The 16,384-nt window shown below is 42.6% G+C and overlaps 1 protein-coding gene across 2 annotated transcripts in view; it reads right to left on the minus strand.

The window, feature by feature from the left end:
• ESRP1 (epithelial splicing regulatory protein 1) overlaps positions 1–16,012 on the minus strand; it is a 34,957-nt gene extending 18,945 nt beyond the window's left edge. For both annotated transcript variants that reach the window (XM_074897635.1, XM_074897636.1), the window contains exons 1-10: positions 15,695–16,012; positions 15,362–15,490; positions 14,410–14,523; positions 11,802–11,916; positions 4,261–4,359; positions 4,107–4,161; positions 2,196–2,306; positions 1,975–2,107; positions 1,849–1,891; positions 115–416 (exon numbers count right to left, since the gene is read on the minus strand). In XM_074897635.1, coding sequence (XP_074753736.1) covers positions 115–416; positions 1,849–1,891; positions 1,975–2,107; positions 2,196–2,306; positions 4,107–4,161; positions 4,261–4,359; positions 11,802–11,916; positions 14,410–14,523; positions 15,362–15,490; positions 15,695–15,826 — 1,233 coding nt within the window. In that variant the 5' untranslated portion in view covers positions 15,827–16,012. The remainder of the gene's footprint in view (positions 1–114; positions 417–1,848; positions 1,892–1,974; positions 2,108–2,195; positions 2,307–4,106; positions 4,162–4,260; positions 4,360–11,801; positions 11,917–14,409; positions 14,524–15,361; positions 15,491–15,694) is intronic.
• Positions 16,013–16,384: the final 372 nt, after the last annotated feature.

Here is a 16,384-nt window from a genome sequence, read left to right on the forward strand (position 1 = left end):
AAAAGAAAAAAGCTGCTTTCAAGTCATAGCCAAGCAGTTATTTGCTTCCACTACTGTATGCCAGTGTAGGAGCTTGGATTACAAGAAGCTAATGTTTGACAGGTTTACACCCACCTGCTGAACTTCTGCTGCAGTGCTCCTGAAGAGTTCTATGTACCTTTTCCCCAGCAAGTCCTTATGCTTTTTCAGTGCATTCTGTGCATACTCCTCACAAGCAAACAACACAAACGCATCCCCCGTTGGCCTACTGTCAGGGTACGTGACAAACAAGACTCCTTCCTTTCCTCCTGTTACAGGGCAGTGCTGGCCAAAGAATGTGAGCACTTCTTCTGTTGTTACGTTGAAAGGAAGGCCTCGCATCCTGACAATCACTTGGTTTTCTTTTGACAAGAACTGTGCAACCTCGTTGGAAGTGCCTTTAACAAAAAGAAGTACAGAAGAACTTAAGTCTGGGCAGCCACAAAATTATGACCAAGTCTGGTACTGCTACACCCTCCCCACAGTTTTGAGCAGGAAGAACAATATTTGCCTCCAGTCACAGATGCTGTCCCTCTCTGGTAACCTAGAAATATTGTATAGGACACTTCCCATTAAAGTCTAATAACGTTACTCCATCATTTGAGATTCATCCTTATTCAAAGGGAAAATAGAAAGTACTTAGTGTTCAGAGCCCAAGGAAAGCACAGTCTGAATCTCTCATGTGAACAGCACCTCTGCTACTGTGCACCTTGCCTTTCTAACCTATGAAAGTTTATGCTTATGAAAGCATGCTCAGCATGCTCTGAAACCGTAATATATATATAGTAACCAAGTACCTAGACCATTGTGCTGGGAAAGTAAGTTGGAAGAGCATGTTGAAAACAGCTCAGGAATTTCATCCTATCCTCATAAAACTGTCAAGGTCTGCCAATTCTACTTTCACTGTCTCCAGAAGACCACTGATGCTCATAACACTACCCTAACCAAAGCTGGCTGCTAACCACCTTCACATCTTAATACAGTCCTTTCACTTAGAGCTAGCTCATTCTGCAAAGAAGTTTGGTTGTGCCAGACACACACCATTTTTCCCCAATGTCAGTTTGCAGTGTCTTTACTGTAAATGGTGTAATTACTACCAAGCCTATCAATTAGTTATTTGACAGCTTAATAGCTTCTTCCACTTTAAAACCTCAACCTCAGACATCTAGTTAGTCATTTACAATCCCCCAAACAAATCTCTGTCAGGAACCAACAAGAACCTTAAGGTAGTATTGTAGCTACATAACAGCTTATTGGATCTTAACTCAAATTCTGTATGCTTGCAGTCATAAAGTGAATGAAAAAAGACCATGGGAGGATTTGTAGAGCAAGTTTTGCAGCTTTTCAATATTCCCCTTAAATAAGCATTCCCCCTTTAGTATGAGGCAAAGATTTGATTTCAAAAAAATCAGTTCCATAAATCCCTTGTTATTTACACTGTGGTATCTGTTTGCTTTTACATGCAAGTCTCCACAACAACAGCAGTCATATTGTTTTGAAAAACTACTCTAGATTTGGTTTTCAGCAACCAATAACATTTAGGTCCCTTTAGTTAAGAAGGTGACCTAACAGATTAAGTTCATATTCAAGATCACCTTGATTGATCAAATCCTTATTTTATAGGCTGCTTGAAAATGGCAAGTGAAAGAAAGATAGACAAATTATGGAATGTCTTAGACTGCTGCTAACAGAGGACTAGAAATCAACACACCAGTCAACTACTTGTTTAAAGAAAGAAAATGAAAGGCCACATCCAACAGGAGCAGTGTACAGCCAAAAGTTACAGATGATGATGGAACAAACCCTCCCTTCTCACCCCCTAAAACTTACCTCCTGCAATTTTAAGGAAGTCTTCACCTGTTGCCTTGTATACCTAAGGAAAGAAAAGAGAACATGAGATTGGCATGCTGTTTGCACTCCTATTGAGAAAAGGATTTCAAAGGCAGTGTCACACACCTCAATGTATCGATTCCCCATGTGATGTTTGTGCCTTTGGAGTGCTAGATCTCTATGCTCTTCACTTACGAACCTCACGAGAGCCTCCCCATTCCTCCTACCCTGGGCATTGAGACAGAGTGCAGCACCTCCCCTGCATGATTGAAATCAAGAGAGATAAAATTCCATGACCAACACAGATGAAGCACTACAAATATAGAGGTAAACTCTTTGCTACTAACTTGGCGATATTTAAGCCTTTGAAGAATCTTGCTATGTCCTGGTCAGATGACTGCCACGGCAATCCTCTTGCTCGGATAACAGCATTGTCATCCACAAGTTCCATCTTGCTGCTGCAGGCACAGAAAGAGGGGGTAATGCAGAGACATCTGCCTGTCATATCCACCACACAGTGCCCTCCCTGCTTGTCACCTGTGCTCCAGGGACTGGTTTCTGCCCCCACTCCATGTCTGTGGGATAGCACTGCCAGGGCAGCAAAAGGCTAAGTGTCACCACCACCCAAAGCCACTGCACATGCCTCTCATCAGGGAATGTCTGCTCTGTTAAGCTTCACCTTTCCCAGCTCCCCTTTCCTGCTTCTTGAGCTCTCATCTCTTCAGTAATGTTCCAAATCTACTCCCTGCTCCTGACATGCCAATGGTTTGTGCTTCTCCACTGTCTGAACAGGGTTACTGGTAGAAAATCAAGCACTTTCTACTCTAACCTTAGAGAGGTAGAAATAGAGGCAGAGCAGCTACATCTAACTGAAGGTAATGCACATTATTTGTACTGTGACAGCATGTAAGAGCCAGTCACAAGCCAAGACCAAATCTGTTCAGGGTTATACTTAGCACAGAGAGGACTCCTGCCCAAAAAGAGTTTAGCCTTAACACTGCTTGTTCAGGCCATCACTGTGTTACTAGAGACTAATATAGCTACAGGCTACATTGGCTGCTTAGCATGGGAATAGCTCAGCCACAGAAAGCCAGGTTTAATTGGTCATTAACGCAGTCTCTTTTGTTCTCTTACTTGTTAAAAGTGCCATGTACAACAAAACGCTCACAGCTACCCAAGGCTGCCTTTCTGGCTATTGCAAGGACAGGTTTTTGCACAGAAGAGACCATGTGACTGATAAGCACATGAAGTGTTGTTCAGCAGCAGAGGACTCCCTCATACAAAGGCCTGTAGTATGCCTTGCTATAGGAGGTTCATGTTTCTCACTCGTGTTTTAATTTGTCAGTTGGCCTTTCTGTAGGTGTTTGTGCTAAAATGTTCCCTTGACTCCTAATTCTGTACTTCTCCCATCACCAATAAGATGGGAATCTTCCACCTCATTCCAGGATTTTGTTAGTGAAAGGGGAAAAGCTTAGAAAAATGCTAAAACATAACCCCTGATCTAGATACTGTTTGCCAGTATTGTTGCATTCTTTTCCTGCTTCTTTTGGCTCAGAAGTGCTAGCATCATCTACCATTATGACAGTTCCTTAATCTGGAAGAGGGAAGGAAGAATTCATGCAAGGTGAGAATATAAGTAAGATCAGTTTAACACCAGCCTCTTGTGATACTGCAGACAGAGTATCCAGTAAACCACAGAGAGATCTCTATTCGTACATAGAAAAGTATGGGGTTTTTTTAAAAAAAAAACAACAACAGAACAGTCAAAAGCAGATAAGGCTTTGTGTTTAAAACATTTGTGAAGAAGACAATCATCATAGCTTGATCAATTCACTAGTGGCACAGTATCTTTATTGAAATGTTTCTTCCCTATTTAAAAAAAAAAAAAAAATCACGATGTGTATTCATTAACAGTGAAGTAAATTGCAGGAAGAGTATAAATGTTAGAATCAGTAGGGTTACTTCTGCAAAAATGCTTACATTCTTCCTTAATAGCACAGCACACTTCACACCCATTTAAGCACTTACTAGCAGAACCCAGAACTACCAGCAGCTAACAAACACTGAAGCCCAGCAAGAAAACTGGCTTGCATCTGATCATAGAAAACCTCTTTCCCACTTAAAGTACCTCATCGATTCCCACAGTAGTAGGGTAACAGCTATTTACAAATTAGGAATACAGAGAAGTACAGCTAAGATAAGCAGTATCTTCAAAAAAAGGGATAGGTGTGCAGCAAGAAGGGGAAGAAGGTACTTACCAAGGCCCACTTTCAAATTTGTAGTTCACTCTTTCTGGATCTGAAAATCGGTGATCTATGAAATACAGCACAAGTTATTTTCTTCTTCCTCAGCATACAGGACAGACAGGAAAAACAAACAAGCAGAGGAAACTCATTCATCACAATCACTTACTGTATGGTTCAGATATTAGTGTTAAAATAATATTCCCCATATCTTCAACTTGAGAGGCTCCATAGGGAAATGCTGGACTATTCTTGTCAAGATTTAAATCTTTATGCTGGAGTTAAGTCAATCATCACCAAACAGATTTCTAATCGGCTTCCTGATAGAGCAACAAGCTTTCATGTTATCCTTGATGGTAAGTTGCTTCTCAGGGGAAGATTTAATCCATTTTCCTGCTGGGATACATAAGCTGTTTTGCCTTGGGCTCTAACTACTGCCACCTGCGGGAGTGTGAGGTCACTCCAGATAGTGTCTGGGGACATGAGACCCCATAATAAGGACATATATATTTAATATACTAATGAATTATGTATGTTTGACAGACAGATACACTTTTGCATGCAGAAGAGACAGGCGTCCTGTCCTCTTTAATTAAGAGCTTCTTTAATCTCTAGGGGAAGATTTGGGGAAGGAAGAGAAGCAAACCATCAACTAGAGGCTCCAGAAATAGGAGGAATACGCCACATGCTTTCTGAACAAGTAAATACCAAAGTAGAATTAATATCTTACCACTTCACAAACAGCACCTTGTCTAAACCTTGTCTATTAGAAGTTACAACCTGTGTTTTGTGTGGTTATGCAGAAGCATTTTGAGAATCTGGTAAAAGTGCACTATTGCAGATAACCAAGAGACAAAACAGAATCCCATAACGCATATCTTCTTTGATGTGAAGGATTTTGGAAGATGATAGCAAGGATAAGCTCTCCTGCCAATAGAGCGCAGGAAGTGCTCTGTTCTGGAAAGACAGCTGTAGAATGACCAGATAAAAAAAACAGATTCATAAAGGGAGTCTGATTTAAGTTGCACATACCATCTTTTTTCACACAACTTTAAACAGAGTTTATTATGGAGTCTCTCCTGCTTCCTGTCATATTTGAGCCTCTCTAACACCAGGCTACAGGACTAAGATTACTTGCAACTCTAATCCAACATTTGTAAAGCAAATTTTTAAAGAATTTTTTTCCACTCATATCTTTTGATGAGTGTCAGGTTAAAAAACCAAACAAGAAATGAAACAAAAAGCAGTCTGTGAACAGGACTTGCTTTTTTGACCTTTCTTATCACTTTGCATCAAGACTTTAGAGCAAAAGTGAAAGAGTTTCATCAACAAGACCTATCCTGGCATGGCAGTACAGTAATGCAAGACACTCAAACCACCAAAATGGACCAATTATTTGCCCATATTCCCAAAAAACTACATTAGATGCATTTCAAATGCTCAGAAGAGTCTTGGTCACAGACTCAAAGCTTGCTTCTCAGGCCAAGATAGCAAGGTTCCACTTAAAAATAAATCTTTCTTCACCTAGAGCTGAGCACATTTTGAGTTGGCAGATGCCTACATGAAGGGCAGGGAACAGAAGAACAGCTTCTGTTAGAAACAGACACCACCCACCAGCTTTGTCATATCGTCTCATCAACAGGGGAGGCAGCACAAATTTAATTGTGAAATAAAGTCTTCCCTATTACTTGTGGGATGACTACAAGTCACTCCTATGAAATGGGATTTTTTAAAATTACTTAAGTTTAAATTATCCTGTGAGAAAAAAAATAATTTCAACTGAATTAATGAACTCATTTTCTACAGCAAGGAAAGGAAAGCTGTTGTGCCAACATAACACACTGAGGCTAATTTGATTTTGAGGCTTTGTTGGTTTTAAGTGTGCACTAGAATATGGAAGGTGAGAAGATGGTGCTTAGTCTTACAGGAACATTTGTAGTTTAAGTAAGTTTTCCTAGTTTAAAAAACAGAACATTTAAACCAGTGATCTCTCCCCTCCAACTGCTTGACTGAATACAGTTTGCTAACCATTGCCATTACTCCAAAGAAGGTACCGGGAGGGAGTGTAAAATACTGAGAATATTAAATAGTTTTCTTAAACAAGCTAAAAACCAAGCACAGTTCAACAGACTATCAGTATTTATGACAACAAGAAACTTCTCCATTGGGGTATCTCTTCCTAAGCTGTACACTCAAGCTCATCTCCTCCCCTGCCCCCTGGGGAAGGGGGTTCTAAAGAAAAATAATCTACAGACAGACTCCCTAATCAGCACTACAGATGTTTCTGGGTGCCTTGTGTATCAGAGCAGAGGAGTGCTTCTGCTTTTCCTGTCACCTTTCTTCCTGCAACATCTAACAGCTCCATGCTGCGCTTGTACAGTCTCTGCTGCCCATCCAGGGAACCAGAAGCTGCTGAAGACATAAGTATTGGAACCCTGGTCATGCCTGACTTTTTTAATGAAGATTTTGGAAATGTCATCTTTCCTTTGTCAAAGTCAAGAGAAATTCACAGCAGGAGTTTCAATAGCTCTTATGGCAGAGGACATGCCTACACATGTGCACATGCATGCACTTGGCTGTTAGACTGGGCCCTCAGAACTGAAGGGATGTTTCAATATTTCTTTTTTGCACAGCCAAAGATCCCTAGAAGTGATCAGCTGCCAGAGAGGGGAATGCAGCATTGTGAAGAGCCTTGCTTCAAATTCCCAGCCATCATACAAGGAAAACAAACAACTCCCCCACCCCACGTTCACTTCCTTCAGGAAACATTTTCATTGAAAATACTGATCAACAGGAGATACAGTTCCTAAAAATGCCCTAGTGCCAACAGAAGTTGGTACCAGGTGTTCAGACATAGGGAGTCAGTGGTGCCAAGAACTCTAATATAAACACAGTGGGAGGGGAGGAAGAAAGTCATCAACAGTAGCAGGAGTGAAAAAAATTGCTCACATCTCCGCCTCTGATTAGCTAGAAGCAAGGCTTTTAGACAGGATTGGAGAAGAAAATTGATAGTTTTCTGCACATGTAAGGAGCACGTTAACATTAACTAAGTGTAAACCTGAACTCTAATGAAAAAGACTGACTACATATAGATGGACTCCTGTGAACAGAGGCACTAGAAATTATGGACTCTTGGGGAAAAAGCTGTTAATGGAACAGTCTTTATAAAACCCACCCCTTGTTCTGTGAAGGGACAGGAGACCACACATGTTCAAGTACAGTGATATTTAAAGGTTGCCTTTCCTGGGCAACTGAGGTTATTGTAGCAAATAAATCCAAGTTCACATTTAAATAAGTGTTAGAAAACAGACCTGTCTAAAGCTACTATATGCAATAGCATTCACACATATATTCTAAATGAAGCAACCAGCAAGACACTCCCAAGTAACAAGGCAGGATGGGAAACAAGGTATTTCTTAATCTTACTGTTCAGCTGCAGTACCACCTCCGGCACTCAGAAAGTTAAAGGGGATGGGGGGGAGGTATATTCCACATCAGAGTTGTCTATATAACATGGAAGAAATTTCTAAATCACTTCCTCAGATTTATCACCACAGCTTCACCCACTGCTACTGCTCTCCAAGACTTCTTCCCTCCACTGTCTTTCCTACTTCTTAGTCTCTTAACTCCTTTAACAATGGCAAAATACTGACCAACTAACTTAGCTCAGAGATGTCATGACATGAACTAGTATTGCAATTGTGTTCTGCACTGATCCTCTTCCTCCTTTGGCTGTTTTTAAGTCTCTTCAGGCAGATTACATCATTTTTGTTACTACTTTGCATAAAAGTAATCTGATATTACCCAGTTCCTAGGTGCTATCACAGGAAATACAAACAGCAATATGCAAGATTCTCAGGTAATACCCAATAATGGGCTTTTTATTGCTAAAGTACTATTGGTTATAACTGTGCTCTGCATCATTGTTTAGGACACCTAGGTCAAAAAAAACCAAACCAAGTTTCAGTATTGCAGTATCCAGGTCCTATCCAGCACATTAGCAGGCTCTTCTGAAGTATGCCTGTGTTTCTACTGACAACATCCAGCAGATACTCCTCGTTAGGAATTATCCTCACGAACTCAGGTCAGAAGCCAGTGGAGCAAACCATTCACTGCAGGAAGCAAGAGCTATTTGCCATTTAATGGCTTCTGCACACCCAATCTTGAGGCAAAGGATGAGTCTTCTACAGACAGAATACGAATAGTCATGCAAGCTTTGTTCACTCCACCCTGAAGGCACTCACAGCTGTGAAAACTGGCTCAGCAAGCTTTGCAAATCAAGAAGTGCATCAAGTATGGGAGGTACAGAGGGTGCAAGAACAACCCTACTCCTTTTGTATACTTACACACGTTTAAAAAAAAGTTTCGACAGACCTGAGTTCCTTTCTCTGCTGGAACATGATCGCTTCTCTCAAGTTTTTTGTTCCTCAAAATTTCTCATAATTGTCCTGCTGTCACTACTTGTACACAATATTGACTAAAAGAACATTTACCAGAAGACTGTCTCCTACACAAAAAACAGTTTTAAGACCTAAGTTAGGTAGCAGTAGCACTCAGATAACAGATACAGCAAGTCTCAGTTCTCCCTCAGTCCCTCAAATTTCATGGCATTTTAAACATTTCTTTACCCTGAACTAAAATAAATCAGTGGCTGCCTGTACATGAAATTTAGATTTTTTTTGGGGGGGTGGGCAGCAGGGGGAGGAGAGGACATGTCAAGCTTTCACCAGAATTCTTGGATTTGAAGCAGTTTCTTTTCTGTACACAAATTTCAAGTAGTTTGCTGAAAGAGTAAGTCCCAAAAGTGCTTTCTAAAGGAAGAATAATCCAGCCAATTATTTAGTTTAGTATCTCTATTCTCTTTTTCAAGACTGTGCCTGTCCCATCTGCAAGAAGTATGTAGCCAAGCACCAATTTGGCAGCATGTTAGACACTGGAACATATATCTTGACTGACTGTGCAGTAAGAAGTTATGACCCCTGACTGCTGGTAGTAATAGAGTATATTCTCCATTTACCTGTAATTTGTTGTTTAAATATTACCCATCAAAATAAAACTTTTGGAAGACTCCTAATAATTTAAATATCTGTACAATAATACTCAGCTTTCCTCCAACACTTTAATATCACACAAGTTTCCTTTCACTGATCACAACCACCTCACACGCAGTTAAATGGAGATGTAAGTACATGAAGGGATGTGCCCAAAGATCATGCCACTCCTGCTCCTACCAGTTTGCAAATGTAGGTCTTCTGCATCTCTAGTCAGTACCCTGCCCCTAAACCAAAACCTTCTATCCTCAAAGATAACAAACCTGGTCCAGTATAGTTTGTGACACAAATCATGGGAGATTCCCTCATGCAGCCCCTTTACATTCATGAGGTGGAAGATCTGCACTTTCTACAACAATAAGAGCTTGGTCAGACTCTGTGCACTAATCTGCAACTTCATTTTAACCTACTCTGGTTTTAATTTGATTTTGTGTGTTCTGCCCCAACATATCCACTTCAAATTCAAGTTACTTTTTATTTAGACATTTGCTTTTCTTTGCTGCATAACCATCTCAGGAGGAAAGTAGCTGTCCTGCTTACATGAAGGAAAAAGAAAATCTCTGCACAAAACGAACTGGTCTTCAGACTTAGCACCTGCTTCAATATATATTTTTTTTTTATCCCAAACATTACATATATGTCCAGAGTATCCAAGTAAGCAGTACTGTAACAGCTTCTGAAACCAACGAGGTTAAGTTGGTACATTTCAGCAAGGTGAGGGAAAAGGAAATGATCATGTTTGTCAATGAAACAAAACCAAATTATTTTACCTTTTTGATCTCTGCATCCTTCACCCCCAAAACTCTCAAGCAATATAGGGCAGAGTCAGTTGATTTCAGCCACATTACATAAACAATAGCAAGTTTACAAAACAAGCATCAGCAGTTACAAAACAAGATAAACCACAAAGATTAATATAAAACCAGAAAGAAGTTGTTTAGGCTTATATACCTTACAAAGCATTTTGGATCCATAATTCAGACTCAGGCTGAAAGCATTTGGATAGACTGACTGACACTCTAGGAACATGGAGAAAATACTACTGGCAACTGCCAAAGCCACCCTTAGATGGTAGTGACTCCTCAGGGGCTTCCTGACAGTTGGGTAACACAGGGTGGTCTGCTCCCCTCTCCTAGCAGGCAGGGAGTACAGTCTGTCACCATCCCTTAGCTGACCAGCAATGCTCTGGGTGGCTACAGTTGTACTATTATTCCCACAGTGGCAAGACGTACACCAGACACTCACATGAGGAGAAAGCAAAGGCATCTCCCCAAAACAGTCAAAGTAGCTAAATGTTTTTAACTTCTCCTGTTCAGGTCAAGGCATCCCTAAACAATGTATTCAGTTTTTGATCTTAAGACAACTCCATCATCCAGCTTCTAAACTATGCAACACAAGCATTTATTTAACTTTTCTACATAAAAAGTCACACTCCTACACTAAGTGTACTCTCTTCAGAGTAGGGGAAGAAGTGATTTCTGCCCCTTCACTAGGGGAGATTTACCATAAGGTTCAATACTGGAGGCTGTCTGCTCTGCTTTACCACCTGCAAATTAAGCTTAAACAAAAAAAATCCACACATATATGGATATTTTATGCCCCTGACACAGGTACAAAGCCCAGGCAATAATACTGCAGTGAAAGGTCAAAATAATTCACAAGCCAGACTGAGTCTGAAAAATACTGACTTGTAATGGCAACCACTCTATGGACACAATAAGCTAGTCAGAAGAAAAAAGTTATTAGAAACAACAACAAAACCCAGCTGAAAATAGTAAGAAAACCCTCTCAAATGCCTTTATCCTTCCTTGCTAGCTAGCTTTTATGGTCACTGCTTCAATAAGTCAGTAAGGAAGTCAAGCGTTTTCCATGTCACAGAGTATGTTTGAGATGAGGACTGGAGCCTGCAAAAGGATGCAAGGAGGAAGGCAGAGCCAAATCATTCACAGCCTCAGTTTTGGCCCTGGTAATTGTACATGGCATGCAAACAAAACTGAGCTAAGACTAGTAAAGAGCCAGACAGGACTAGGTCACAGACCACTTAAGACTATTCAGAAAGTAATTTTAGACATCTCTACCACTGAAAATGGAAACACGTCACTGAACTGCATCTTATTTCCATCCCAGCCTCACCTTGTGAGGTGTAACATGTACAGCTTCCACAAGACTGAATACCACATGTGCCAACAGCATTCCTACCTTAGGTTCACTCCTGAATCAAAGACTGACTGCAAGTGCACATCAAGAATAACCCTTCCCCCTCCTAAAAAATTAAGATGGTCACCCAACATTCACTCTTACCTAAAAATAAAAATCTACCTGATACAACAAGCAACCTCACAACTTTAATATTAAGATTCATATCAGTGATTTGAACAAATGTGCCAGTTACACTAAGCTGAAGTTTAAAGAGACAAAAAGTATAAGGTAGTAAAGAAAATATACAGAAACCAAGAAGAAATACAGGATTTTCCCCACGGGAACATGTATTCTCATATGTTTATCTTTATCTTTGTGAGAAAACTCAGTACAGCTCCGAGTCACTCATTAAAGTTATACCACCCCTAAACATGTGTTGCAAGCATTACTCATTCATCTCTGTCTTAAAATTCAGCCAAAGCTGTAACAGCAGTAGACACCATCATTGTTAAAAGGATACATTCTGTCATGGCTGCAACATCAAGTTTACTAAGGTCAGGTGAGCCAGGGCAACACTTCTTGAACTCTTTCCGCAAGTCAAAAAAGGAGTAGAAGCATTCAGGCAATAAGATATTCTGTAAAAGGAAAAAAATACACTACTGTCAGCTAATATGGGTTTAATCTACTTTATCTTTAGATACCAAACTTTTTATTACAATGGGTAGGAAACGCAAACAGCCTTTACTACAGAGAAACTCACATAGCTCTTCACCATGTAAGTATGTTTTAAACTTTTCTTGCTTAAGCAGCTCCCTGTCTACATGGTTTAAAATGAGAAATGTTTTTCTGGCAGTGAAAAAGCACTTTTTCTATTACTACCAGTGCCTCAAATCCAATATATATGTAGGAGAGCAAATCACTTCTATTGCAACAGTTATCACCAATTCTTAATTCCAGTTTTAACTGTAAAAAGCCAGAGGGCACCCAGTTCAGTTTATAGAGCCAAGCAAATTTTGCAAGACTAGCAGAAGACATTTTGGTTTACAGACAAGGCTGAGTTTTCAGAGAATAGTCACACTTCAAATATTTATTCCCTTAAAAAAACCCCAACAACAACAAAACCATCCCAACTGTGTGCAGATGAGGGTTTGATATGGTGCACAGGTTGTCAGTCTGTGTGGCAACTGCTTTAATTGCAGCATATGAAGCCAGGAGCAAGTTATGTAGCCCACCAGAAGCAAATAAAGCCCTTTTTGCCTTACCACTACACCTACCACATGCTTTTAATTTCTTTTGGGGGTGCAAAGGAGAAGACTTGGGGGAAGCTGTTTAAACCAGCACAAACCCCCTACTTCTTCAGTTAGGTCTTCACCCCAGAGCTTCCCCACAGACACAGTACTTCACGTTCCACTTGGCTGTTTGTTGCCTGCAATGCCTCTCTAGATCAAAAGTAAGAGCTTTCTGTGATTTAACGACTAGTTAGCATCTTGGCATTGTAACAGAATGACAGGATATGTGAAAGCACACATAGAGAGTCCAAAGAAAGAAGTTTAGGCTCTAAAACGAGTTCTTTGAGAACATTAGAGCTTATCTTAGCATATAGACAGGTACATTAGGCAAACGATACTTTTTAAAAAGACAGACATGAAAATACAGGTGTGCTTGCCAACATTTCCTGCTCTAGTTTTAGCATGGCTATTTTTCTTCCTTGATGAGAGATTACATTCTATACTTCACTGACATTCAGTTTGAACAGTTGATGCCAGTTCATTCTCTGAATACTGTGAGCTGCTAGATTAGTTCAGGCTGGGCATCTTAAAAGAAATAAATATATTTGAGAGGCTAGTGATTGTTGCCTACCTGGATTTTAGCAATCCCCCACCCCAACCTCAGGATTAGGGTATTCACCAAAGAACTATTACAGGTCTCATAAGCATCTGGTTTACTTAATCTATAGGCAGCACAGCGCAGATTTCAAATGAATAATTCTTAAAACAGCAATAGAAGATTTTGATGAAGATTTGATTCCTACCTGTGACCCTGTAATAATACAGAAAAAGTATGCCTATCCCCAACACCAAACAAACTTAAATAATCAGTCATCCCTTCTTTTATCCACATGCATGGAAAGATTAACTTTATAAAACACATACCCATTACAAGTGAGAAGTCTCTCAAAAAACCTGTTTGCACCTTGTCTCATACTATACCCTAAGAGCTTATATATAAGGACTGTCCCTTCACTATGAATCATGCTCATTGTTTCTCTTCTAAAATTCCAAAGGTACAAACACTAACAAGTATTAAAACCAAACTCATGCAGTATCAGTTTTGTAACAGCACAGATTTGCAGCAGTGCTCGTTCAAAGATGAAGCAGCAAACTGATGGGCACAAATATCAGCTGCAAGGAGAGGAGCAGAACAGCTCAGTTACAGAGCAATGCATGTTCATAGCAAACCACAAAACAAGATGTTATTAATATTGAAGCAGTTATTTTGGGACTAGAGACTCGGCATATTGCTGCAACCCTATCACTAATAAAAAGTAGGCAGGACCTCATAACACAGTTAGCAATTTGGCAACTCTGAAGTTGTAGAAAACTCTAGGCTATGGGACTAGTCATCGCTCAGCCTGCCTCAAACTACTACTCAGCTGCTTAGAAAGATGAGCACCGCCCTCAGAGCGTCAGCTGAATACACAAAGATTGAAAATCACTGAAGCTAAAGGTGAATGTAAAATTTCAAAAGCCAGTTTATGATTAAGGTGATTAACTATTTGGCAACACTTCCAAATTCCCACTTGTTAACCCATTGCAGCTTCTACAACTGTAGGAGCTGCTAGTTCTGTCAATGCATTGCTCCTTTCTTAAACACTTAAGAAAAAAATCTTTCTCCAAATTATAACTTAGAAAACTTAAAAAAGGCATCTCAGGGCTACATAAGCACAGGGCATTGCCTATGCCTTCCGTATGGACAGGCTCTTTAGTCTGGTAAGCATATTAATATAGGAGTGATGTTTGTACTGTGGTTTTGTGGAGATTTCCCTCATACTAAAGGGAAATCGACCAGTTTTGAAAAAAAATCATATAAAGCACACTAAGAGTCAAACTTAAGCTACAACTACATACCTTTTTGGAAGCTTCAGGGTGCAGAACCTGCCTAATGTGCAACTGTCCATCAGTACAGAAACAGAAGGAAGTACCTACACCAATGTTCAGCTCATTGCTCACGGACTGATTAAACTGAAAGCAGGAACAACAAAAGACATACATGTAAAAGAGATCAGTGGCTGAGCTAGGCAGTATCATCAGTTGGCAATATGTTATTCCTGGGCAACAGGAACGCGGAGCTGGAATTTAGTAAGACCCTAGTCCTTCACTTCTGTAGATTTGTTTCTTATTAGCTAAGCACATGATAACTTTTATGATAATAATCTTCGCAAGGAAATCGCCTCTTTTCCCACCCTTCTAATGAGGTGTGGCCATACAGACCGTTCACATCACAAAAGAAAATCCTTTTCCAGGAGCATTTGCAAGAGCACTGCAAGGAGATATAAAGCTGGTTGCAAAGAGCACAGGGACTTGCCAGGGCAGAAGAGCCTTTCAGACAGGTCACTCAAGCAATGTTGGAAAGCCCTGCCCTCAACGAGAATAACACACACCTCGCTGTTTATCTAGAGGCTTCGCTACTGTCTCCTTCCCAGGACTGAGGAGCCACTACAAGCCTTAACAGGGCCTGCCACCACACAGACTTTTCAGGGGGCACCTAAACTTGGCCTCTTCCAACACTGATGGGGACTTACCCTCAGCTAAGACTCGGGGTCCAGCATGGCAGGACACCAGGGTAGAGGGATGCCTGAGCCTGACCTTCCTCTCTTGGGGTTCAGTCCCTCCCAAGGTGAATGAGGAGCAAAAGGCAAGACAGAAACTCCCACACAGCCCACCACACACATCTGTGGTGCCAGGCTCTGCTGCCGCAATGGTGGTGGTGGAGGGGATAAATGGCTGATAACACTGACTCTACCCCACCGGGGAGCCCCCAAGGGAGAACAACATCCAGCAGCCAGTTACGGGGTATCACCTGTCTCAGTGCCTGCTCCAGCGGTGGAGCCAGTGACAGGCTCTCCACATCCACCTGGGTGATCTCCTGGCACTCAGCCGTCAGCTCCAGGTGGTCAGGCCGGACCAGCACGTCATGAAGGTGCCCCAGCTCCAGAGAAAGCAGAGGAGGGGCGAGTCAGCTCACCGGGCTGGAGTTCCTTACCTGCAGCACCGGGCCCTGCCCTCCGCCAGAGCCTGCTCCAGCCTAGGGCACCCACCACCAGCCCAGCACTAGGGCTGCCCCACCTGTACCCAGCACGGCAGGGGCCAAGAGGAGCAGCAGGTCCGAGTGCTCCGCCCTCGGGGAAAATACCTCCTTGCTCCTCAGGTCGACCACTTTCCACAGGAGCTGGAGCAGTTCCCTCTCATCCGAGCCCAGCCTTGCCCCGTTGGTGCCCGCCGTGGTCACGAAGAAGATCACCAGGTAGTCGGGAGACGCCGTCATGGTGCCAGCGGGACAGCGCAAAGGATACAAAAACGGGGTGGGGGGAAAGAAAGGAGAGGAAGAAAAGAGGCCAGAAACTTTCCCTGCCTGAGGTGCTTCCAAGCGAGACCCAAGCGGCAGAGCGCCCACCTGCAGCCTCCCGCCCCAAGGCCCCAGCGCGGGGGAGGCACACGGCTACCCCCTCTCCCACCCCCTTCTCCGCGGGGCGGGCGGCGCCGCTGCCAGGCCGGCTGCACCCCTGGGAGGCGCGCAATGGCTGCGGGCTTTTCAGCGCGGGGCCGCGGCCCTACCTGCCCCCCGGCCCACGTGGTGCAGGTAGCACACACCTGGCGCCGCCCGCCCATTGGCGCCGCCGAGCGGGGACGTGGCAGGCGCGGGGGGCGGAGAGGGGGTCTGTGATCGCGGGCGGGGCGCCCCGCGCCGGCCCCGCTCCGCGCAGCCCCAGCGGGCACCGACGGCGGCCCGGGCCCTGCCGGGCTGCGCCCCCGGCCTCGGGGCCGACCCGCCCGACGCGCCCCGGCAGGAGCGGGCGAGCCCGCGGCTGGGGGCAGCCCGCGG

Source organism: Athene noctua, chromosome 2 (assembly GCF_965140245.1).
Source record: "Athene noctua chromosome 2, bAthNoc1.hap1.1, whole genome shotgun sequence".
Taxonomy (NCBI): domain Eukaryota; kingdom Metazoa; phylum Chordata; class Aves; order Strigiformes; family Strigidae; genus Athene; species Athene noctua.